The sequence below is a fragment of the Oncorhynchus masou genome, unplaced genomic scaffold (genome assembly GCF_036934945.1).
Source record: "Oncorhynchus masou masou isolate Uvic2021 unplaced genomic scaffold, UVic_Omas_1.1 unplaced_scaffold_1326, whole genome shotgun sequence".
Taxonomy (NCBI): Eukaryota; Metazoa; Chordata; class Actinopteri; order Salmoniformes; family Salmonidae; genus Oncorhynchus; species Oncorhynchus masou.
Genome location: NW_027003132.1, coordinates 140,504 through 163,538, shown reverse-complemented (window position 1 = coordinate 163,538; position 23,035 = coordinate 140,504). Strand labels below are relative to the sequence as shown.

Sequence of the window (23,035 nt, the reverse complement as noted above, 5' to 3'; positions counted from 1 at the left end):
GTTACAGACCAGACCTCTATGAATGTGGAATGGTTCGTGTTCATCCATCACCATCTTAGTGCTTGTAGATCTGTTATGAAGCTCTGAGAGGGCTTTGCCTTGCATTTAGGTCAAGGCCTTCCTCCTCTCCTCTCCCTTCCTCTCCTCACCTCCACTCCTCTCCTCTCCCTTCCTCACCTCCACTCCTCTCCTCACCTTCTCTCCTCCTCTCCTCTCCTCCTCTCCCTTCCTCCTCTCCCTTCCTCACCTCCTCTCCTCACCTTCTCTCCTCTCCCTTCCTCACCTCCACTCCTCTCCTCACCTTCTCTCCTCTCCTCACCTTCTCCTCTCCTCTCCCTTCCTCACCTCCTCTCCTCACCTTCTCTCCTCTCCCTTCCTCTCCTTCTCTCCTCTCCCTTCCTCACCTTCTCTCCTCTCCCTTCCTCACCTCCCTTCCTCCTCTCCTCTCCCTTCCTTCCTCCTCTCCTCCCCCTTCCTCTCCTCTCCTCTCCTCTCCTCTCCTCACCTCCCCCTTCCTCACCTCCACTCCTCTCCTCACCTTCTCTCCTCTCCCTTCCTCTCCTCCTCTCCTCTCCTCTCCTCTCCCTTCCTCCTCTCCTCTCCTCACCTTCTCTCCTCTCCTCTCCCTTCCTCTCCACCTCTCCCTTCCTCCTCTCCTCTCCCTTCCTCCTCTCCTCTCCCTTCCTCACCTACTCTCCTCTCCCTTCCTCACCTCCACTCCTCACCTCCTCTCCCTTCCTCCTCTCCCTTCCTCACCTCACTTCACCTCCACTCCTCTCCTCACCTCCTCTCCTCTCCTCACCTCCTCTCTCCCAGAGCAGCTTTGATGGCTTGTCTCTTCAGGAAGGTCTTGAGGAGTTTGTCATTGGTCTGTTTGGACTCCATAGTCTTCTCCTCCTTTCTCTGTCTTCTGATGGCCTGGAGGGAAGCACAGGGTTAACACACACACACACACACACACACACACACACACACACACACACACACACACACACACACAGACAACATGAACACACACACACACAGACAACATGAATACACACACACACACGCAGGCAGACAGACAGACAGACAACATATACACACACACACACACATACAGACAGTCAACATGAACACACACACACACACACACACACACACACCAGGGTCCAGACAGACAGACACAGACAGACAGACAACACACACCAGGGTCTGTTTCTTGATCAGAGGTGCGTCTCCATCGAACACGAAGACAGGTCTGATGCGGAAAAAGAGCAATTTACAGAGACGATGGAACAGGGTGAGGAGGTGGGCGTTCTGGACACTGTTACCCTCCCTGTCTCTCACACCCTTCACTGCCTGGTTCAACCAGATACTGATGTCTGGGAGAGGGACAGGTCAAGGATCTCTACAGACACAGGCAGACAACTAGCTAACTTTACATAATGTTTATATACTCATCTCATATGTATATACTGAACAGCTATACCATCTACTGCATCTTGATGTAATAAATGTATCACTAGTCACTTTAAACAATGCCACTTTATGTTTACATACCCTACATTACTCATTTCATATGTATACATATATACTGTACTCTATATCATCTACTGCATCTTTATGTAATACATGTATCACTAGCCACTTTAACTATGCCACTTTGTTTACATACCCTACATTACTCATCTCATATGTATATACTGCATCTTGCCTATGCCGCTCTGCACCATCACTCATTCATATATCTTTATGTACATATTCTTTATCCCCTTACACTGTGTATAAGACAGTAGCTAAGGAATTGTTAGTTAGATTACTTGTTGGTTATTACTGCATTGTCGGAACTAGAAGCACAAGCATTTCACTACACTCGCATTAACATCTGCCAACCATGTGTATGTGACCAATTTTTAAAATTATTTTTATTTCACCATTATTTAACCAGGTAGGCTAGTTGAGAACAAGTTCTCATTTACAACTGCGACCTGGTCAAGATAAAGCAAAGCAGTGTGAACAGACAACAACACAGAGTTACACATGGAGTAATTTGGTTTACTGCACAATACACTAGACACTAACTCTATGTAAGATTCAGACACATGTTATGACTGGGATGTGCAGTAGGGGTGGGAGATTGAGGGGAAGACGCAGGGAACCCTACTTTTAAAAAGTCAAGAACAAGGAGAGAGAAAGAAAGAGTTTAAGAGAGCGATAGGTGGGGGACTCTTTGTGGTGTCCGGAAGGATACCGACAGCCAGGATCTTGCCCTCGAGCGTCTCGGGGTTGATGGGCTTCCCGGTGGTCTCAAGCAGCTTCCACAGCCCGTGTACCCCCATTGCTCTCCGAGTGACAGCCTAGACAACATCAAGACCAAAATGAGACTATAGCAAATCGCCCATATCGTCGAAGCTATTGTAAAAAGGCTCGATTCAAATACACACACGTGGATATCAAACTCACCTGTACGGGAGGACAGAATTGATTTGATAACCAGAATTGATTATCTTCGGTACATTTTTAAAAAGTTGTCTTCTTTGGGTGTAACAATATTTTATTTCCTACGGTGGAACACAGTAGTGCGGATAATAGTTCCGGTTATTATTATTATTCCGCGGTTTGGTGATTTTGTAACGCTGTCGTCTCAACTTCCGTTTACTGATCGTGAATCAGATTTGGGATATCTGTTTACTGCCCCCACTATGGATGAGAAATCGTCCAAGCTGATTCAGAGTCTGTTTCCTACCGGACACCCCTCCACGTCCGCCAAGCCAACAGTGTCCGGTCGGTGAGAACACAAACAAGATGGCGACCAAGATTTAACAGAGGAAATATTTTTAATCGGGTAAACAACAGTATGTGCATGTTTATTCTAATACCGTGTTGATATCTCTCTACGTTACACTCATTTTACACTGCTGATGTTAGTTAACAATGTTTACACGTTTATGTCCAGGGAATGGTTTGTTGTTTCCTACTCGGTTTACTTTGTTGTTAGTTACTGTTAGTTGAGGAAAGCTGAACTCCGTTCTCTTATATCCTTATCTAACCGGCTGGGGGTTGATCATGTGCTGACACTGCTGTTAAAGCTCATCCACAGATAACAGGTGAGTTATTTTATCCTTGGACCTCAGCCAGAGGCTGAACTAGCCAAGTAAATAACGAGTTGGAAAGGGCAGCTGTTTTGACTCTTAATTTTACCAATTCAAAACATATATATATATAAAAAAAAATAATTGAAGGCAGGAAAAGTCCATTAGCTAGTTACAGGAGCTGTGCGAGATTCTCTCGCTACATTCTTATTTTATTTGATTCATTTAACATGTCTAACAGGGTGGTAAACTCAGAATGAACATTTGTCTGTCTGTCTTTGGGAGAGAGATCTAACTGCCATCCTGGAAGTCATCCACCGCCCCGTCCCTCTGCCATTCGACTGGACTGTTGTGAAGACTTCCTCTACCATCATGTCTACCGCTGCAGGAGCAGACAGAGGTAAGCTGTTATCACCCCCTATCATTCCACAGACTGTTGTTTACATCCTCCCCCTGCATCCTCTCAGCCAATCACACACAGCCATGTTGAGACCTGATAACTCCTCCAGCCAATACATTGAGAGAGAGATAACATTCCAGAATGTTTGCCATGTTCCAGGTTCCGTCCGTCCAGTCAGGGGCCCCGGCGACGGCATGGAGACAGACAAGCCCCCAGTCGCTAAGGAGATCGGTGCCGTGGATACGCTTCTGTCTTCGGTGCCACTACTTAAGGTTGCTAGTCCCAAACAAAGCCCCAAGAAGACGCACCCTGCCCCCGCCAGCCTCCAGCACAGCCCCCCCCACTCCACCCCCCAGCAGAGCCCCAGAGCCAGTCCCAGAGCCACCCCGTCTGCCCCCCAGCCCCCCGGGGTGCTCCACCTGGGGAAGGTTCCCCGGGAGGCCTGCATGGTGGTGGAGGCGGTGAGGATCGTTGTTCCCCGTGCCGCCATCAGCCGGAGTGGGGGTCATGTGGGTCTGGCTGAGGAGAAAGGAGAGGCCTGGGCTGGGCAGCAGATGGAGGAGCGGCCCCCCTCTCCCTCCCCTCCTCTGGAGGACCTGAGAGGAGCCATGGAGAAGCTGCAGAACTCAGAGAGAAGACTGCTGCAGGACAAGGAGGGGCTCCTCAACCAGCTCCACGTGCAGACTGAGGTGGGTAAATTAGTTAACGTAAAGGCCCAGTGCCATCAAAAACGTCAAAATACTGTGTTTTATATATATTTCCACACTGAGTTTGGAGTACTCCTGTGAAAATGATGATAAGGCCATTTTAGTGTCAGAGCTGTTGGAAAAGACTTCCTGAAATGTCAGCCTGGTGGGATGGAGGTCTGGCCTGCCTGGTGACAGACTAATAATTTAATAGACCAATAAGAAAGAGTTCCAAACCTCTCTGCCAATAACAGCTCGTTTTCAGATTTCCCTTCACCACCCAGGCCACTCCCAGACAGTCCAAACTAAATTCTTGCTTGAGAAATTACTCTTTGCTAAGAAGCTATTTCTGTTTTTTTAATAAAACCATTTTTAATTGAAGACAATCACGGTAAGGACCTTAATTGTTCCCCAGAAATTATTATTTTATTTATTTCACCTTCAACCAGGTTTCATCTTTATTTAACCAGGTTGGCCAGTTGAGAACAAGTTCTCATTTACAATTGCGACCTGGCCAAGATAAAGCAAAGCAGTTCGACACATACAACGACACAGAGTTACACATGGAGTAAAACAAACATACAGTCAATAATACAGTATAAACAAGTCTATATACGATGTGAGCAAATGAGGTGAGATAAGGGAGGTAAAGGCAAAAAAAGGCCATGGTGGCAAAGTAAATACAATATAGCAAGTAAAACACTGGAATGGTAAAACAATATGGAATAAAAATAATGGTAGAAAATTAAATAAAATAAATACAGTGGGAAAGATGTAGTTGTTTGGGCTAAATTATAGATGGGCTATTTGAAATTGAGATAAATAAAAATAAAAAAAGATGTTTGAAATAAAAAGGAGTAATCTGGACCCTGAGCAAAACTAAAGTAAATAAAACCCTAAATTTGGTTCAGTGACTGGGAAATCTGATGAGTTTGGTTCAGTGACTAAATTAATCTGGACCCTAGTTTGAAATTGAGATAAATAAAAATTAATCTGGACCCTGCATTTGGTTCAGTTTAGGAGTTAATCTGGACCCTGAGTTTTGAAACACATTAATTGGAATTGTTCAGTGACTGTAGGAGTTAATCTGGACCCTGAGTTTGTTTGACTGTAGGAGTTAATCTGGACCCTTTTGGTTCAGTGACTGTAGGAGTTAATCTGGACCCTGAGTTTGGTTCAGTGACTGTAGGAGTGACTAATTAATCTGGACCCTGAGTTTGGTTCAGTGACTGTAGGAGTTAATCTGGACCCTGAGTTTGGTTCAGTGACTGAGTTTTGTTCAGTGGAGTTAATCTGGACCCTGAGTTTGGTTCAGTGACTGTAGGAGTTAATCTGGACCCTGAGTTTGGTTCAGTGACTGTAGGAGTTAATCTGGACCCTGAGTTTTGTTCAGTGACTCTGGACCCTGAGTTTGGTTCAGTGACTGTAGGAGTTAATCTGGACCCTGAGTTTGTTCTGTAGGAGTTAATCTGGACCCTGAGTTTGTTCAGTTCAGTGACTGTAGGAGTTAATCTGGACCCTGAGTTTGGTTCAGTGACTGTAGGAGTTAATCTGGACCCTGAGTTTGGTTCAGTGACTGTAGGAGTTAATCTGGACCCTGAGGAGTTAATCTGGACCCTGAGTTTGGTTCAGTGACTGTAGGAGTTAATCTGGACCCTGAGTTTGGTTCAGTGACTCTGGACCCTGAGTTTGTTCAGTTCAGTGACTGTAGGAGTTAATCTGGACCCTGAGTTTGGTTCAGTGACTGTAGGAGTTAATCTGGACCCTGAGTTTTGTTCAGTGACTTTAATCTGGACCCTGAGTTTGTTCAGTGACTGTAGGAGTTAATCTGGACCCTGAGTTTGGTTCAGTGACTGTAGGAGTTAATCTGGACCCTGAGTTTGGTTCAGTGACTGTAGGAGTTAATCTGGACCCTGAGTTTGGTTCAGTGACTGTAGGAGTTAATCTGGACCCTGACCTGGACCCTGAGTTTGGTTCAGTGACTGTAGGAGTTAATCTGGACCCTGAGTTTGGTTCAGTGACTGTAGGAGTTAATCTGGAGAGTTTGGTTCAGTGACTGTAGGAGTTAATCTGGACCCTGAGTTTGGTTCAGTGACTGTAGGAGTTAATCTGGACCCTGAGTTTGGTTCAGTGACTGTAGGAGTTAATCTGGACCCTGAGTTTGGTTCAGTGACTGTAGGAGTTAATCTGGACCCTGAGTTTGGTTCAGTGACTGTAGGAGTTAATCTGGACCCTGAGTTTGGTTCAGTGACTGTAGGAGTTAATCTGGACCCTGAGTTTTCAGCCCTTGCCTTTGTTCCGATAAGGATAGTACTTCTGTGTTTTCAGAATCTGTTGGCACATGAAATACAGTACTGTGGTCCATATTTGAACCGACTCAGCTCCTGTATTGTCCTATAGGTGAACAGAGAGTTGAAGAAGCTGCTGGTAGCCTCTGTAGGTGACGACCTGCAGTACCATTTTGAGCGTCTGGCCAGAGAGAAGAACCAGCTGATGTTAGAGAACGAGGCTCTGGGTCGCAGCCGGGCCTCCACAGCAGAACAGCTGGAACGCATGTCTATACAATGTGATGTCTGGAGGAGCAAGTTCCTAGCGTCCAGGTAGGGGTGAGGGGGTGACGGAGGGAAGGTGTGTGTGTGTGTGTCGTGTGTATCGACTGACTGTTGTGTGTGTGTGTGTGGTATGCTAACACACAGACATGTGTGTGTGTGTGGTATCCCTTCAAGAGTGATGGCGGAGGAGCTGACCAATGCCAGGGTTTCTCTCCAGCACCAGACCAGAGAGGCTCAGAACGCCATCACAGACCTGCTGAGTGAGAGAGAGGTACAACACACAGACATGATGCTAACCCACAGGTACAACACACAGACATGATGCTAACCCACAAGACATGATGCTAACCCACAGGTACAACACACAGACATGATGCTAACCCACAGGTACACACACAGACATGATGCTAACCCACAGACATGATGCTAACCCACAGGTACAACACACAGACATGATGCTAACCCACAGGTACAACACACAGACATGATGCTAACCCACAACACACAGACATGATGCTAACCCACAGGTACAACACACATGCTAACCCACAGGTACAACACATGATGCTAACCCACAACACACAGATGATGCTAACCCACAACACACAGACATGATGCTAACCCACAGGTACAACACACAGACATGATGCTAACCCACAGGTACAACACACAGACATGATGCTAACCACACAGACATGTAACCAACACAACACACAGACATGATGCTAACCCACAGGTACAACACACAGACATGATGCACAGGTACAGACGTGATGCTAACCCACAACACACAGACATGATGCTAACAGGTATGCAACACACAGACGTGAACCCACAGGTGCTAACCCACAGGTGATGCAACCCACAGGTACAGTAGGACTTCTATACACAGACAGACGTGATGCTAACCCACAGACATGATGCTAACCCACACACACAGACATGATGCTAACCCACAGATGCTAACCCACAGGTACAACACACAGACATGATGCTAACCCACAGGTACAACACACAGACATGATGCTAACCCACAGGTACAACACACAGACATGATGCTAACCCACAGGTACAACACACAGACATGATGCTAACCGATAGGTACAGTAGAACTTCTATACAACCCAGTAGTGGTAAAACTCACATGATGGAACATAAAGTACCTGAGACCCACCACAGTACCAGCGATACATATGATGTGTGTCTCTCTCCCAGGTCTCTGGAGCAGCTGCTGGTCTCTCTCCAGTGGGGTCGACAACAGACCTACTACCCCAGTGGCCAGCCACTCAGCACGGGAGAACTAGCCCACAGACATGAGCCAATCACAAGCTGGCGGACGCCATCAACTCCCGCCTGCTGGGGAAGGTTGGGCCAGTAGGGGGTCGAGCAGCAGTGGAGCCGGGCTGGGGAAAGGAAGACCGGCCTCAGAGCTCCCGAACAGCTCACACACGCCAGCTGAGAAGATGGCTGAGAAGGTAGGAGGCGGAGTGGGACTCTCAGCGGGACTCTCACACTGGCCTCTGTCCAGAAACAACCCGCTCACTCTTTCTGTCTTTCTTCCCTTCTCAGGTGTTGAAGATCCTGGACCCTATTTCCTGTTCAGACAACGAGGAAGAAACCTCCCCCCTCTCTATCTCTGACTCCTCCCCCTCGGCCTTCCTGACCAATAAGAAGAGCATCGGCCGGTTCCACCCTTACACTCGCTATGAGAACATCACCTTCAACTGCTGCGAACGCTGCAGCGGAGACATCCTGGTACTCTAGGGGTCAGAGGGCAGGGGTCGTGACCTTTAACCTGGACAGGTCAACGCAGGCCGCTGTGAGGAACACCAGTCGGCTCTCCCTCCGTCGAAACGTCTGGTTTCACAGCGGCCTCAGAGCGGGACTTGACTGGAAGCATGGCAGAAGCTGATTTTTAATTGGCTGATCTCTCAGTCCGTCACCGTCTCATAACTCTTAGAACCTCCCACGACATTGTGGGCTTCAGAACGTGAGCACAGCAAGTGATTTAAACAAGGAAGTGAGTTCGGAAAATCTGAAAGTATTCCATCTTAGAATCAATTGGGCTTCCCAAAAATAATATGGTCAAAATTATATAACACGTGTCAAAGTCATTCCACGGACGGCCGAGGGTCTGTGGGTTTCTGGTCCTTCCTTGTACTTGACTGGTGAATTGAGGCTACTAGTTAGTAAGCAACTACCTTCACCTGGTTGTCTAGGTAACTAATTAGTAAGGAACTCCCCTCACCTGGTTGTCTAGGTTACTAATTAGTAAGGAACTGCCCTCATCTGGTTGTCTAGGTTACTAATTAGTAAGGAACTGCCCTCACCTGGTTGTCTAGGTTACTAATTAGTAAGGAACTGCCCTCACCTGGTTGTCTAGGTTACTAATTAGCAAGGAACCGCCCTCATCTGGTTGTCTAGGTTACTAATTAGTAAGGAACTGCCCTCACCTGGTTGTCTAGGTTACTAATTAGTAAGGTTGTCTAACTGCCCTTCACCTGGTTGTCTAGGTTACTAATTAGGCTACTAATTAGTAAGGAACTGCCCTCACCTGGTTGTCTAGGTTACTAATTAGTAAGGAACTGCCCTCACCTGGTTGTCTAGGCTACTAATTAGTAAGGAACTGCCCTCACCTGGTTGTCTAGGCTACTAATTAGTAAGGAACTGCCCTCACCTGGTTGTCTAGGTTACTAATTAGTAAGGAACTGCCCTCATCTGGTTGTCTAGGTTACTAATTAGTAAGGAACTGCCCTCACCTCACCTGGTTGTCTAGGTTACTAATTAGTAAGGAACTGCCCTCACCTGGTTGTCTAGGCTACTAATTAGTAAGGAACTCCCTTCACCTGGTTGTCTAGGTTACTAATTAGTAAGGAACTGCCCTCACCTGGTTGTCTAGGTTACTAATTAGTAAGGAACTGCCCTCATCTGGTTGTCTAGTTTACTAATTAGTAAGGAACTGCCCTCACCTGGTTGTCTAGGTTACTAATTAGTAAGGAACTGCCCTCATCTGGTTGTCTAGTTTACTAATTAGTAAGGAACTGCCATTCATAAGGGAGGGAGGGAGAAACATTTTAAGACTGTTGGGACTAGCTTTTAGCTACTGAGTCATGACGTCATGATGCCCTCAGTGTTAGAGACAGCATCTATTGAGAGAACCCTGCTGAAGACTTAAACTCAGGCTAAGATGCTATTTATCAAACGAAATATCATGTATATAGAAATGCATTCCTCAATGATGTTATTTTTTTAACCTTTATTTAACGAGGCAAGTCAGTTAAGAACAAATTCATATTTACAATGACGGCCTACCGTGGCAGAGCGACAGATATTTACCTGTCGATCCATCAACCTTTCAGTTACTGGCCCAACTCTCTAACCACTAGGCTACCTGCCTCCCAAGCAGTATGGTTGATTCACCATCAGGTTTTTATTCTGAGTGTTATATGTATTGAATTGATCTGATGAGTATTGTAGATGTGGGGAAACAGGAGAGGCAGGGCTGTGGTCAGAGGATGTTGCAGAGACATAAAAAAAAAAAAAAATGGGGATACCTAGTCAGTTGGAAAGGGGGGATACCTCGTCAGTTGGAAAGGGGGGATACCTAGTCAGTTGGAAAGGGGGGTACGACTGCATTCAGTTGTACGACTGAATGCATTCAACTGAAATGTGTCTTCTGCAGTCAACCCCTCTGAATCAGAGAGGTCAACATCCACGTCTTCGGCGCACGGGGAACGGTGGGGTTAACTGCCTTGTTCAGGGAAACAGTGGGGTTAACTGCCTTGTTCAGGGGAACAGTGGGGTTAACTGCCTTGTTCAGGGGAACAGTGGGTTAACTGCCTTGTTCAGGGGAACAGTGGGGTTAACTGCCTTGTTCAGGGACAGAACGACAGTGGGGTTAACTGCCTTGTTCAGGGGAACAGTGGGGATTCGATCCAGCAACTGCCTTGTTCAAGGGAACAGTGGGTTAACTGCCTTGTTCAGGGACAGAACGACAGATTTTTTACCTTGTCAGTATTCGATCCAGCAACCTTTCAGTTACTGTATCGTATTCATGGCTTAAATAAGTTCAGGAGTGAGAATGTGCTTAACAAGTCACATTAGTTGCATGGACTCTCGCTGTGTGCAATAGTGTTTAACATGATTTTCTAATGACTTCCTAGCCTAGTGGTTAGAGCGTTGGACTAGTAACCGGAAGGTTGCGAGTTCAAACCCCTGAGCTGACAAGGTACAAATCTGTCGTTCTGCCCCTGAACAGGCAGTTAACCCACTGTTCCTAGGCCGTCATTGAAAATAAGAATTTGTTCTTAGCTGACTTGCCTGGTTAAATAAAGGTAAAATAAAAAAATTATCGGAAGGTTCCTCAGTCCAGCAGTGAATTTCAAACACAGATTCAACCACAAAGACAAGGGAGGTTTTCCAATGTCTCGCGAAGAAGGTCATCTATTGGTAGATGGGTGAAAATTGGAATATCCCTTTGAGCTTGGTGAAGTTATTAATTACACTATTGATGGTGTATCAATACACCCAGTCACTACAAAGATACAGGTGTCCTTCCTAACTCAGTTGCCGGAGAGGAAGGAAACCGCTCAGGGATTTCACCATGAGGCCAATGGTGACTTTAAAACAGTTACAGAGGTGAATGGCTGTGACAGGAGAAAACAGTATGGATCAACTACATTGTAGTTACTCCACAATACAAACCTAAATGACAGAGTGAAAAGAGGGAAGCCTGTACAGAATAACAAATATTCCAAAACATGCATCTTGTTTGCAACAAGGCACAAAAGTAATAAAGCAAAAAAAATGTGGTAAAGAAGTTAACTTTTTGTCCTGAATACAGTGTTACGTTTAAGGAAATCCAATACAACACATTACTGAGTACCACTCTCCATATTTTGGCCACCCCACATAGCCTGGTTCCTCTCTAGGTTTCTTCCTAGGTGTTGGCCTTTCTAGGGAGTTTTTCCTAACCACCGTGCTTCTACACATGCATTGCTTGCTGTTTGGGGTTTTAGGCTGGGTTTCTGTACAGCACTTTGAGATATCAGCTGATGTACGAAGGGCTATATAAATAAATGTGATATTTTCAAGCATAGTGGTGGCTGCATCATGTTATGGGTATGCTTGTAATTGTTAAGGACTGGGGAGTTTTTCAGGATAAAAAATAAACAGACTGGAGCTAAACACAGGAAGAATCCTAGAGGAAAACCTTGTTCAGTTTCAGCTTTCCACCAGACACTGGGAGAGGAGTTCACCTTTCATCAGGACAATAAACCTAAAACACAAGGTCAAAATCTACACTGGAGTTGCTTACCAAGAAGACAGTGAATGTTCCTGAGTGGCCGAGTTACTGCTGACCTAAATCTACTTCACAATCTATGTCAAGACCTGAAAATAGTTGAGTAGCAATGATCAACAACCAATTTGACAGAGCTTGAAGAATTTTGAAAAGAATAAATGGGCAAATGTTGCACAATCCAGGTGTGGAAAGCTCTTAAGAGATTTACCCAGAAAGCCTAGCAGTTTTAATCGCTGCCAAAGGAGCTTATACAAAGGATTGGCCATTAAGGTTTTCACTGTCATTATGGGGTATTGTGTGTGGATGGGTGAGAATTATTCACGCTAATTAGTTGTTGATCATTGCTAGACAGCCATTTTTTAGGTCTTTCCATAGATGTTCAAGTAGATGTAAGTCTAAACTATCTAGTCAGGAACATCCACTGTCTTGGTCGCAACGCCGAGTGTCGATTTGATCTTGTGTTTAAGGTGTGAATACATGAGATACTTAATAATAATTGAATCTAATTTCTTTTTCAATATGTTTGCTAAAATTTCTAAACACATTTTACACCTTGTCATTATGGAGTATTGTGTGTAGATGGGTGAGATAAAAAAATGTATATTAAATTGAATACATTTTGAATTCAGGTCAAAAGGTCAAAGGTTATGACTACTGTACTTTCTGAAGGCACTGTATCTCCCTGATGAAGACCCTGAAAACATTTTACTTTTAAAGAAAACGAAAGTAGATGAAAGTATAAATAAGAATGTTTTTGGGGGGGGTTCACGGTTGTTGTTGTTGTTGACCATTTTCACTTTGTAAAGATTTTTCTAAATTCCTTCATGTCAGAGAACAAAATTAAAGATTTGTTCCATCTATTTACTGTTTGTTTAGTGAGAATCTGTCCAACTCATAACGCTGGAATACAGGATGAATGGAAGTTAAACAGGAGTAAATGGTTTTTAATTTAAAACTGTAGTTCAGCTAGACAATATGACATGAACATTTTGTGGTTAAATATACTGAACAAAAATATATAAATGCAAACAATTTACTGAGTTACAGTTTATAAGGAAATCAGTCAATTGAAATAAATTCACTAGGGCCCAAATCTATGGATTTCACATGACTCAGCCATGGGTGGGCCTGGGCCCACCCACCGGGAGCCAGACCCACCCACTGGGAGCCAGACCAGCCACCCACCCACTCACTGGGGAGCCAGACCCACCACTGTGGAGCCAGGCCCACAAACTGGGGACCCCACCCACTGGGGAGCCAGACCCACCCACTGGGGAGCCAGACCCACCCACTGGGGAGCCAAGCCCACCCACTGGGAGCCAGACCCACCCACTGGGGAGCCAGGCCCACCCACTGGGGAGCCAGGCCCAGACCCACCCACCACCAGGGGAGCCAGGCCCACCCACCAGGCCCACTGGGAGCCAGACCCACCCACCCACCCACCGGGGAGCCAGACCCACTGGGGAGCCAGACCCACCCACCGGGAGCCAGACCCACCCACCGGGGAGCCAGACCCACCCACCGGGGAGCCAGACCCACTCACCGGGGAGCCAGACCCACTGGGGAGCCAGACCCACTCACCGGGAGCCAGACCCACCCACCGGGAGCCAGACCCACTCACCGGGGAGCCAGACCCACCCACCGGGGAGCCAGACCCACCCACCAGGGGAGCCAGACCCACCCACCGGGGGCAGACCAGACCCACCCACAGACCCACCCACTGGGGAGCCAGACCCACCCACTGGGGAGCCAGACCCACCCACTGGGGAGCCAGACCCACCCACCGGGAGCCAGACCCACCCACCGGGAGCCAGACCCACCCACCGGGGAGCCCCCACCACAGCCAGACCCACTCACCGGGGAGCCAGACCCACCCACCGGGAGCCAGACCCACCCACCGGGGAGCCAGACCCACTCACCGGGGAGCCAGACCCACCCACTCACCGGGGAGCCAGACCCACCCACTGGGGAGCCAGACCCACCCACCGGGAGCCCACCCAGCCAGACCCACCCACCGGGGAGCCAGACCCACCACTGGGGAGCCAGACCCACCCACCGGGGAGGAGCCAGACCCACCCACCGGGGAGCCAGACCAGACCACCCACTGGGGAGCCAGACCCACCCACTGGGGAGCCAGACCCACCCACTGGGGAGCCAGACCCACCCACCCAGACCCACTGGGGAGCCAGACCCACCCACTCGGGGAGCCAGACCCACCCACCGGGGAGCCAGACCCACCCACTGGGGAGCCAGACCCACCACTGGGGAGCCAGACCCACCCACTGGGGAGCCAGACCCACCCACTGGGGAGCCAGACCCAGCCGATCAGAAAGAGCTCCCCCCCCCCAGGTGAAGAAGCTGGATGGGAGGTCCTGGACCGGCGTGGTTACACCTGGTCTGTGGTTGTGAGGTCGGTTAGACGCATGGAGGGAGCGATGTTGGAGGCAGTTTATGGTAGAGAAATTAACATTAAAATCTCTGGCAACAGCTCTGGTGGACATTCCTGCAGTCAGCATGCCCACTGCACACTCCCTCAGGCCACTTTAAAATGTGTGATTTTGTCACACAACACAATGCCACAGATGTCTCAAGTTTTGAGGGAGCTTTGCAATTGGCATGCTGACTGCAGGAATGTGTACCTGAAGCTGTTGCCGAACTGGCCTTTTATTGTACCCCAGCACAAGGTGCACCTGTGTAATGACCATGCTGTTGAATCAGCTTCTTGATATGCCACACCTGTCAAGTGGATGGATCATCTTTACAAATAAGAAATGCTCACTAACAGGGATGTAAAACTAATGTGTGCATTTTTTTTTGAGAGAAATAAGCTTTTTATACATGTGGAAAATGTTCTGGATCTTTTATTTCAGCTCATAAAACACTTCACATGTTGCGTTTATATATTTTTCCTCGGTGTACATTGACACGAAGTAGCAAATACGCCAAAGATTCCAAACAATCAACAGTCTCACTGAGTTGCTTATCAAAATGTTTCTGTTCATGGTCCACCTGGAGCTGTTGCCGAACTGGCCTTTTATTGTACCCCAGCACAAGGTGCACCTGTGTAATCATCATGCTGTTGAATCAGCGTCTTGATATGCCACACCTGTCAAGTGTTCAAGGCATTTAGAAGTGCTTTTCATCAGTTCATCTCCGAATCCAATTAACACAACATGGTGAAACTGAAGAACATTCAGAGGAGAAATGTCTCAGAATATTTGGCCCAATAAGGCTACTCTTCCTCCTGCAATTTCTTCCCGCTCTTGGCTGTACTGTTCCGATCCTCCATCTTGGTTTTTAGTGATGTCCGTACCCTGGTGGTGGTCTGTGTGGTCTGTCTGTTCTCTGCATCCCCTGTAGGTACTGCTTCCTTACTGACTGCTACGGTGTCTCTGCTACTGAATACACTGTCCTTATGTCTGCTAGTGGATCCTCTCTCTCTGACCACACCATTCATCTGTTTCTGTCTCCACTCCTCCATACTATCTCTGTCTCTGGTCCTGACTGCTCTGTCACTGTCTCCAGTCCTGACTGCTCTGTCACTGTCTCCTCTGTCTCCATTCCTAATTGCTCTGTCACTGTCCCCACTCTTCAATACACTGTCTCTTCTACTAAATGCCCTCTCTCTGTCCCCAGCCCTGAACCCTGTGTCTCCTCTGGTTCTGCCACTAAACCTCCTGTCCTTATCTGAGCCTCTGTCTCTGTCCTGCTGGGGTTTCTCCTGGTAGAATCCATCATGTTTCCTCTTGGGTACGTACTCCAGCGCCTCCTCCCACCTCCCACTCTCCTTCAGGGTCAGCAAGATGCGTATCATCTGATCCAGGGTCAGGTTCTTGGCCCCCGTCTCCCATTGGAGGAAGTCATCAAGAGGCAGACGGGCCGTATTCAGCTTCAGACGCTTGGCGTTGGCCAGGGAGAGCCCTGATTGGATGGAGCGGTCCACCATGGAGCCCACGATGTAGACCTTAGAGTTGTCGAAGGTACGGAGGACGTTGGGGGAGTCAGCCGTCAGGTAGACCAGGTCGTCCCGGGGGAACAGGTCCACGTGACGTTGCTCTGTGGAGGTGATGAGGAGGCGCTCCCAGGCCTCGGCACCGTAGCGTTTCACCAGCTCCCTGTGGTAACCCCCGTCCGGCTGTAAGTTACAGAAGTGGAGGTGGAAGGGGTCCGGGGCTCGGCGGTTCCACCCCTCCACCTCCATCAGCTGGGACACCGTGTTCTCCACCTCCCGACGCGTCATCTGCTGTTCGTAGGACATATCGAACACCAGCGGCTGGCCGAACACCACGGCCTGGGCCGACCTCCACCCCAGCAGCTTGTCCAGGGAACGACCCCAGAACTGGAGAAGGAAAGTGTTCCTCGGTTCCCCCTCCTCTCCTCTCACACCGCCAGGCCTGATCCTATCGTCCTCCAGAAACCTCTCACTCCTCTCTGCCTTCTTCTTCTCCTGTTTCTGCTTGCGGTTGTTCTTGTGGCCCTCCTTGATGGCCAGGTATTTCAGGTACTTCTTCTTGGAGGACTTGGTTTGGAACTCAGCCAGGATCCCCAGCTCCTCGTCAGTCATGGTCTCTGGCACCAGCTTCCCAGCCTGACGCCACATCATTACCAGCTCTCTGGTGGCCTCCAGTGGGGAGACCTCCTCCTGCCCTGCTACACCTCCTCCTGGTCCTGAAGGAGCAGCACCACCACCTCCCTCCTCGCCTCCCTGTTTGTCCTCCTCCACCGCTGGGACCTGAAACCTCATCACAGATTTCCATATGTCCAGGTCCAGTTTCTCTTCAGTCTGATCTTCTTTAGACTGAGGCAGGGGTACATCTTTTCTTAGTGTGGCCCCAGTATAGAGAGGCCGGCTTAGGGGTGCAGAGTGGTGGGGTGGGAGAAGGCAGGTGAGTGGTAGCTGTTTATTTGCGACAGTGGATACCAGCGGGAGACGCCGCCGCAGCTCGTTCAAAAGCGGTGGGGTGAGAAACCTCATCATTTCAATGGTTTGATGATACATGCATATGGAGTCAAGATGTTGACACTCACGTCGTTATATTTAAAGTTCCAGAACTGTCCATCAGAAGAGGAGGAAATACCGTTCGACGTGCAGACAAGATAGAAAGCGACTGTGTTTATGTTCCATAATCACGAGAATAAAAAAAAACATACAAACTGCAATTAAGGTCCACTCTCAACAAGGACAGAATGGATCATATAATCCTGGTAGTATTTCATTGAATGTCTTACATTTGTGTCAGTCTGACTTCAATTTGACATCCGTGCTCATCGAAAAAAATGTGGAAAGGTCACGTTGTAAACGTGTGCAACGCCATTATTCAGTCGTGCTGATGCAAGTGCAAAAAATATTTGTTCCGGGATTAATGTTCTGGGCATAACAATTTGTACAGAAGACTCACATTTCACCAATCATACAAAAAATATGTTATTTTCCCACGTCAATACATAGTAAACTACGTTTAATGCAAGAGACAATTTGGAACCGGAGATTACCCTAAACTACCAACTGAGTTTAAACTTGAAGCCACCGTGCCTCCATCTTGACACTCCCCCACCGTTGTAAAACATATTTTGGAAGCTTTCGAAAGGGAGCTATTGGGCGCCTATTATCAGAATGCTAACAAAATTAGCACAATTAATAGCGAATTTCCATGGAGGTTGCTAGCTAAATATTCTACATTCGTTTTTTTACCACGTTTATTATATTACAAACACCTTAATGCATACTTTTAGCGTTAGCGAAACATAAAATATATAAAAACATTTTTCCTTAAAGTATAATTGTTTTAGATTACGAATGTTATTGTTCCCAAATACTTAAATACATGTAATTTTGTCCTTGAAACATTTAACACTGCAATATGAACGTTTTTGGAATACCCCACCAAAGGCACATAGAAATGTGTGCTATAGATCTGTCATTCTCATTGAAAGCAAGTCTAAGAATCAGTAGATGTGTGCTATTTCTATGCTTCCCGTAAGTGTTTTGGTTTTTGAGTCCTTTACTTTAGGTTTTGTACACCAGCTTCAAACCGCTGAAAATATTTTTGGGGGGTTATGGCTAATATATTTCACAGCGGTTTAGGTGGTGGCAATGTACCATTTTGGGATGGAGTCCGCCAATAAAACCTCGAAGAAGAAAACCGTGCTGCCTGCCTGTCTCCGAACATTCTCTCCCCTCTTAATTAACCATCTCCCTCAGATGACCACTCAAAGCCATGCATTTTCTATTGACTGTCAATCTCATTATGTCTTGTTTTGGTGCTTTAAAGCGCTTTGAGATTCTTTATGTAATGAATAACGCTATAAAAGTTGAATAAATTATAATTAACTGTTGCTGTTTCTGGCGGACATTTTATGTGGTTGCAAAACAAACGGAAGTGACTCGGATGCCACTTCCGTTTGTTTGTTGTGATCCGCTAGCGGCGGTTTCTATGCGATTCGAAGCGGGACCGTTGAAATTATGAAAACAGCGACCACCGAACACAGGGTTGTTCGCGAATATAAATAGTAAATGCTAAACCCCATTTAATTTATGGATATTACAACAAAAAAATAATTATAATTTGTAAGGAATTAGCCAGCTAGCTATGAAGCTACCTGTTGGACAGTGAACTTTTCCAACTATTCGACGTTAGCTAACTATAACTATGTAACTAACTAGTACTGTACAGTAGCTAACAGTTAATGCAACCACAGACAAGGAGCTAGTTACCAGTATATGTCGTGCAACAGTCGACTTTGTTAGCTAGTTTGTACAATCATACAACTAGCTAGCTAACGCCTTAACTGTCCTTGAACTCTTGAGTTCGCTAATCCTTAATCTTCGGTAATACTAAAGTTATATGCTCAGTAGTTAGCTGGCAAAAAGCAGATCACTACTTGTTTGACAAAAGCGAGGTAGCTAACGTTATCTAGCTTCAAAATGCCTCCGAAGAAGCAGAAAAACCCGTCGGTGAACATCTCCAGCTCGCTAGAGGAGTCGGAAGAATTCAGTCTGGAGACCACGGTGCCTACGGAAGACATCTCGTCGTCGGACGAACGGGACCGCACCGGGACACAGAAAGTCACCCGACAGCTCATCGAGAGGAAAGAGCTACTGCACAACTTACAGCTGTTAAAAATAGAGATGTCGCAGAAAAATCTCATCATAGATAACATGAAAGTAGACCACTTGACAAAGGTAGTTAGCTAGGATCTCAAAGATGTTCTATCGAGCTACCAAACCTTCACATCAGCATACATGTGGGGTTGCTTCTCAAATAGTATCCTATTCTATTACTTATGACTAGAGGGCTTTAAGGTAGGGACGTCAAACGACGTTCAGCCTGCTTCTTTTATGTTATCTTTAATTCTACATTGTTGGAAAAGGACTTGTATGTAAGTAAGCATTTCACTGTTAGTCTACACTTGTCTATGGAGAATGTGACATGAAATGTGACTTGCTGCACAGACCCTATGGACACTCCTCTAGACCTCCCCCCACCCCTAAAAAAAACATCTGTCCCGCTTTAAAGTTACTCTTGGCAGTTTTAATAGTAGAATGCACAAGGTGCAATTTCTAAACTGGGTGATGCATAATCAGGTCCTCTTGTCATGTCAGTCATTACAGACTAGAGAGATATTTATAACGTGTAAGAGATGTCCAGATCAACTAGCCCATGTCAGCTAAAGTTAAAAAATAAAAACATTTCAACTAGCCCACGTCAGCTAAAGTAAAAAAAATAAAAACATTTCAACTAGCCCACTTCGGCTAAAGTTAAAAAATAAAAACATTTCAACTAGCCCACGTCAGCTAAAGTTAAAATATAAAAACATTTACTTATCAAGTGTTAAACAAATAAAAATATATTTGAGATTCTTCAAAGTAGCCACCCTTTGCCTTGATGACAGCTTTGCACACGCTTGGCATTCTCTCAACCAGCTTCACCTGGAATGATTTTCCAACAGTCTTGTTGAGCACTTGTTGGCTGCTTTTCCTTCACTCTGCGGTCCAACTCATCCCAAACCATCTCAATTGGGTTGCGGTTGAGTGATTGTTGAGGCCAGGTCATCTGATCCATCATTCTCCTTCTTGGTGTTGGGTCATTGTCCTGTTGAAAAACTATGCCATATCATTTTTAACTGTGCTGTTTCACAAAGGTTGTGAACCTAAATACATTTTCCAGACCCAGTATAATTTGCATTTAGTTATCTTGTTGTTTTTAGTCCCACCCTTTTAGCTCCAAACACAACCTGTCCTTTCAACATGAATTTCCAATGATATTGTACTTAATCGGGTAGGAACTGATAAAGGAGTCCAAAAACGGCCATTTTAGATTTATTTACATTATATACCAGATATCACCAGAACGGGGTATGTCCTGCCCCGGCTGAGGAAGTGCACTATAATAGGAAAGATAATTAGGGACCATTGGGGGCATGTTTATGTATCACTCTACTTGTTCTGTGCTCTCTTCCCTAGACGGAGGAGCTGGAGGAGAGGCTGAATGTTGCCCTGCACCAGAAACAAGTTCTGGCTCTGAGACTGGACAGCCAGCTGCAACTCACCCAGGATGAGAGGAGGTAGGAACAGAGTTGAGATTGGACAGACAGCTGCAACTCACCCAGGATGAGGAGGTAGGAATAGAGCTGAGACCTTGACTAACCTTAGCCATAATAACATGGCCAGTACAGAGTCTCTCTGATCAGTCGTAGGGGTCGTAGGTCAACACAGGATCATCTTGCTGAACCCAGAACCTCTAAAAGTTAGGAAGATGTTCAACCAAGTTTCTCTGATTAGTCGTAGGGGTCGTAGGTCAACACAGGATCATCTTGCTGAACCCAGAACCTCTAAAAGATGGGAAGATGTTCAACCAAGCAGGCATGGAAAGGGTGCCCTCTTTTTATATTTGCCTCTAGTCAGTGTGGTTCTCTGTCTGTCCTGTAGGAAGCAGCAGGCTCTGAGGAAGCAGGAGATGGATGGGATCCTATTGAGACAGAAGCAGCTGGAGGAGACGAACAGACGGCTGTGTGACAAGGCAGGAGACCTGCGACGCAGCCTCAGGGACCTGGAGCTCACCGAGGACAAATACAAGGAGCTCCGAGATATCCCAGAGGAGAGACTCTCTATCACTGAATACGTAGCGGTGAGAACTGGGGAGAGATCCTACTAATGCAGTGTGGTGTTATAATGCAGTGTGTTGTGGTAATGATGCAGTGTGTTGATATCCCAGAGGAGAGACTCTCTATCACTGAATACGTAGCAGTGAGAACTGGGGAGAGATCCTGCTAATGCAGTGTGTTAATGATGTGTGCTGTGGTATAATGCAGTGTGTTAATGCAGTGTGTTAATGCAGTGTGTTGTGTTATAATGCAGTGTGTTGTTATAATGCAGTGTTAATGTGGTGTGTTAATGCAGTGTGTTGTGTTATAATGCAGTGTGTTGTGTTATATTGCAGTGTGTTAATGCAGTGTGTTGTGTTATAATGCAGTGTGTTAATGCAGTGTGTTGTGTTATAATGCAGTGTGTTGTTATAATGCAGTGTTAATGTGGTGTGTTAATGCAGTGTGTTGTGTTATAATGCAGTGTGTTGTGTTAATGCAGTGTGTTGTTATAATGCAGTGTTAATGTGGTGTGTTGTGCCATAATGCAGTGTGCTGTGATAATGCAGTGTGGTAATGCAGTGTGCTGTGTTAATTCAGTGTGGTAATGCAGTGTGTTGTGTTAATGCAGTGTGTTGTGTTATATTGCAGTGTGTTGTTATAATGCAGTGTTAACGTGGTGTGTTAATGCAGTGTGTTGTGTTAATGCAGTGTGTTGTGTTAATGCAGTGTGTTGTGTTATAATGCAGTGTGGTGCTATAATGTAGTGTGTTGTGTTAATGCAGTGTGGTGTTATAATGCTGTGCGTTGTTATAATGCTGTGCGTTGTGTTATAATGCAGTGTGTTGTTATAATGCAGTGTGTTGTTATAATGCAGTGTGTTGTGTTATAATGCATTGTGTTGTTATAATGCAGTGTGTTGTGTTATAATGCATTGTGTTGTTATAATGCAGTGTGTTGTTATAATGCAGTGCGTTGTGTTATAATGCTGTGCGTTGTGTTATAATTCAGTGTGTTGTGTTAATGCAGTGTGTTGTTATAATGCTGTGCGTTGTGTTATAATTCAGTGTGTTGTGTTAATGCAGTGTGTTGTTATAATTCAGTGTGTTGTGTTAATGCAGTGTGTTGTTATAATGCTGTGTGTTGTGTTATAATGCAGTGTGTTGTGTGTTAATACAGTGTGTTGTGTTAATACAGTGTGTTGTGTTAATGCAGTGTGTTGTTATAATGCTGTGTGTTGTGTTAATGCAGTGTGTTGTTATAATGCTGTGTGTTGTGTTATAATGCAGTGTGTTGTGTTAATGCAGTGTGTTGTGTGTTAATACAGTGTGTTGTGTTAATACAGTGTGTTGTGTTAATACAGTGTGTTTTGTTAATGTAGTGTGTTTTGTGTTAATGCAGTGTGTTGTGTTAATGCAGTGTGTTGTGTTAATGCAGTGTGTTGTGTTAATGCAGTGTGTTGTGTTATAATGCAGTGTTTTTTAATGCAGTGTGTTGTGTGTTAATGCAGTGTGTTGTGTTATAATGCTGTGTGTTAGTGCAGCGTATTGTGTTATAATGCAGTGTGTTGTGTTATAATGCAGTGTGTTGTGTTATAATGCAGTGTGTTGTGTTATAATGCAGTGTGTTGTGTGTTAGTGCAGCGTGTTGTGTTATAATGCAGTGTGTTGTTATAATGCAGTGTGTTGTTATAATGCAGTGTGTTGTTATAATGCAGTGTGTTGTGTGTTAATGCAGTGTGTTGTGTGTTAATGCAGTGTGTTGTGTTATAATGCAGTTTTTTTTAATGCAGTGTGTTGTGTGTTAATGCAGTGTGTTATAATGCAGGGGTTGTGTGGTAATGCAGTGTGTTGTGTTATAATGCTGTGTGTTAGTGCAGCGTGTTGTGTTATAATGCAGTGTGTTGTGTTATAATGCAGTGTGTTGTGTTATAATGC

General features: G+C 45.9%; 4 protein-coding genes across 4 annotated transcripts in view; 2 read left to right on the top strand and 2 right to left on the bottom strand.

Moving 5' to 3' along the window:
• Window positions 1-785: 785 nt before the first annotated feature.
• LOC135530367 (DNA excision repair protein ERCC-5 homolog) lies at window positions 786-2,565 on the bottom strand. The gene is made up of 4 exons (XM_064958697.1): window positions 2,446-2,565; window positions 2,234-2,339; window positions 1,189-1,364; window positions 786-918 (listed from the first exon to the last, which is right to left on the bottom strand). Exons 2-4 carry the CDS (start codon window positions 2,319-2,321, stop codon window positions 799-801), a joined length of 384 nt encoding a protein of 127 aa, XP_064814769.1. The 5' UTR covers window positions 2,322-2,339; window positions 2,446-2,565; the 3' UTR covers window positions 786-798.
• An 18-nt stretch (window positions 2,566-2,583) lies between these two features.
• Window positions 2,584-9,187, top strand: blzf1 (basic leucine zipper nuclear factor 1). The gene is given in 9 exon segments (XM_064958698.1): window positions 2,584-3,089; window positions 3,316-3,474; window positions 3,634-4,163; window positions 6,561-6,760; window positions 6,887-7,015; window positions 7,928-8,027; window positions 8,030-8,098; window positions 8,101-8,187; window positions 8,282-9,187. Coding segments are annotated over 8 exon segments (1,338 nt in total). The 5' UTR covers window positions 2,584-3,089; window positions 3,316-3,446; the 3' UTR covers window positions 8,477-9,187.
• Window positions 9,188-14,857: 5,670 nt separating this feature from the next.
• trmt10c (tRNA methyltransferase 10C, mitochondrial RNase P subunit) lies at window positions 14,858-17,574 on the bottom strand. Its single transcript, XM_064958696.1, has one exon. It carries the CDS (start codon window positions 17,011-17,013, stop codon window positions 15,247-15,249), a length of 1,767 nt encoding a protein of 588 aa, XP_064814768.1. The 5' UTR covers window positions 17,014-17,574; the 3' UTR covers window positions 14,858-15,246.
• An 853-nt stretch (window positions 17,575-18,427) lies between these two features.
• pibf1 (progesterone immunomodulatory binding factor 1) overlaps window positions 18,428-23,035 on the top strand; it is a 104,809-nt gene continuing 100,201 nt past the window's right edge. The window contains exons 1-3 of the mRNA XM_064958695.1: window positions 18,428-19,197; window positions 20,479-20,579; window positions 20,944-21,142. Of these exons, the coding sequence (XP_064814767.1) occupies window positions 18,940-19,197; window positions 20,479-20,579; window positions 20,944-21,142 (558 nt within the window). The 5' untranslated portion in view covers window positions 18,428-18,939. The remainder of the gene's footprint in view (window positions 19,198-20,478; window positions 20,580-20,943; window positions 21,143-23,035) is intronic.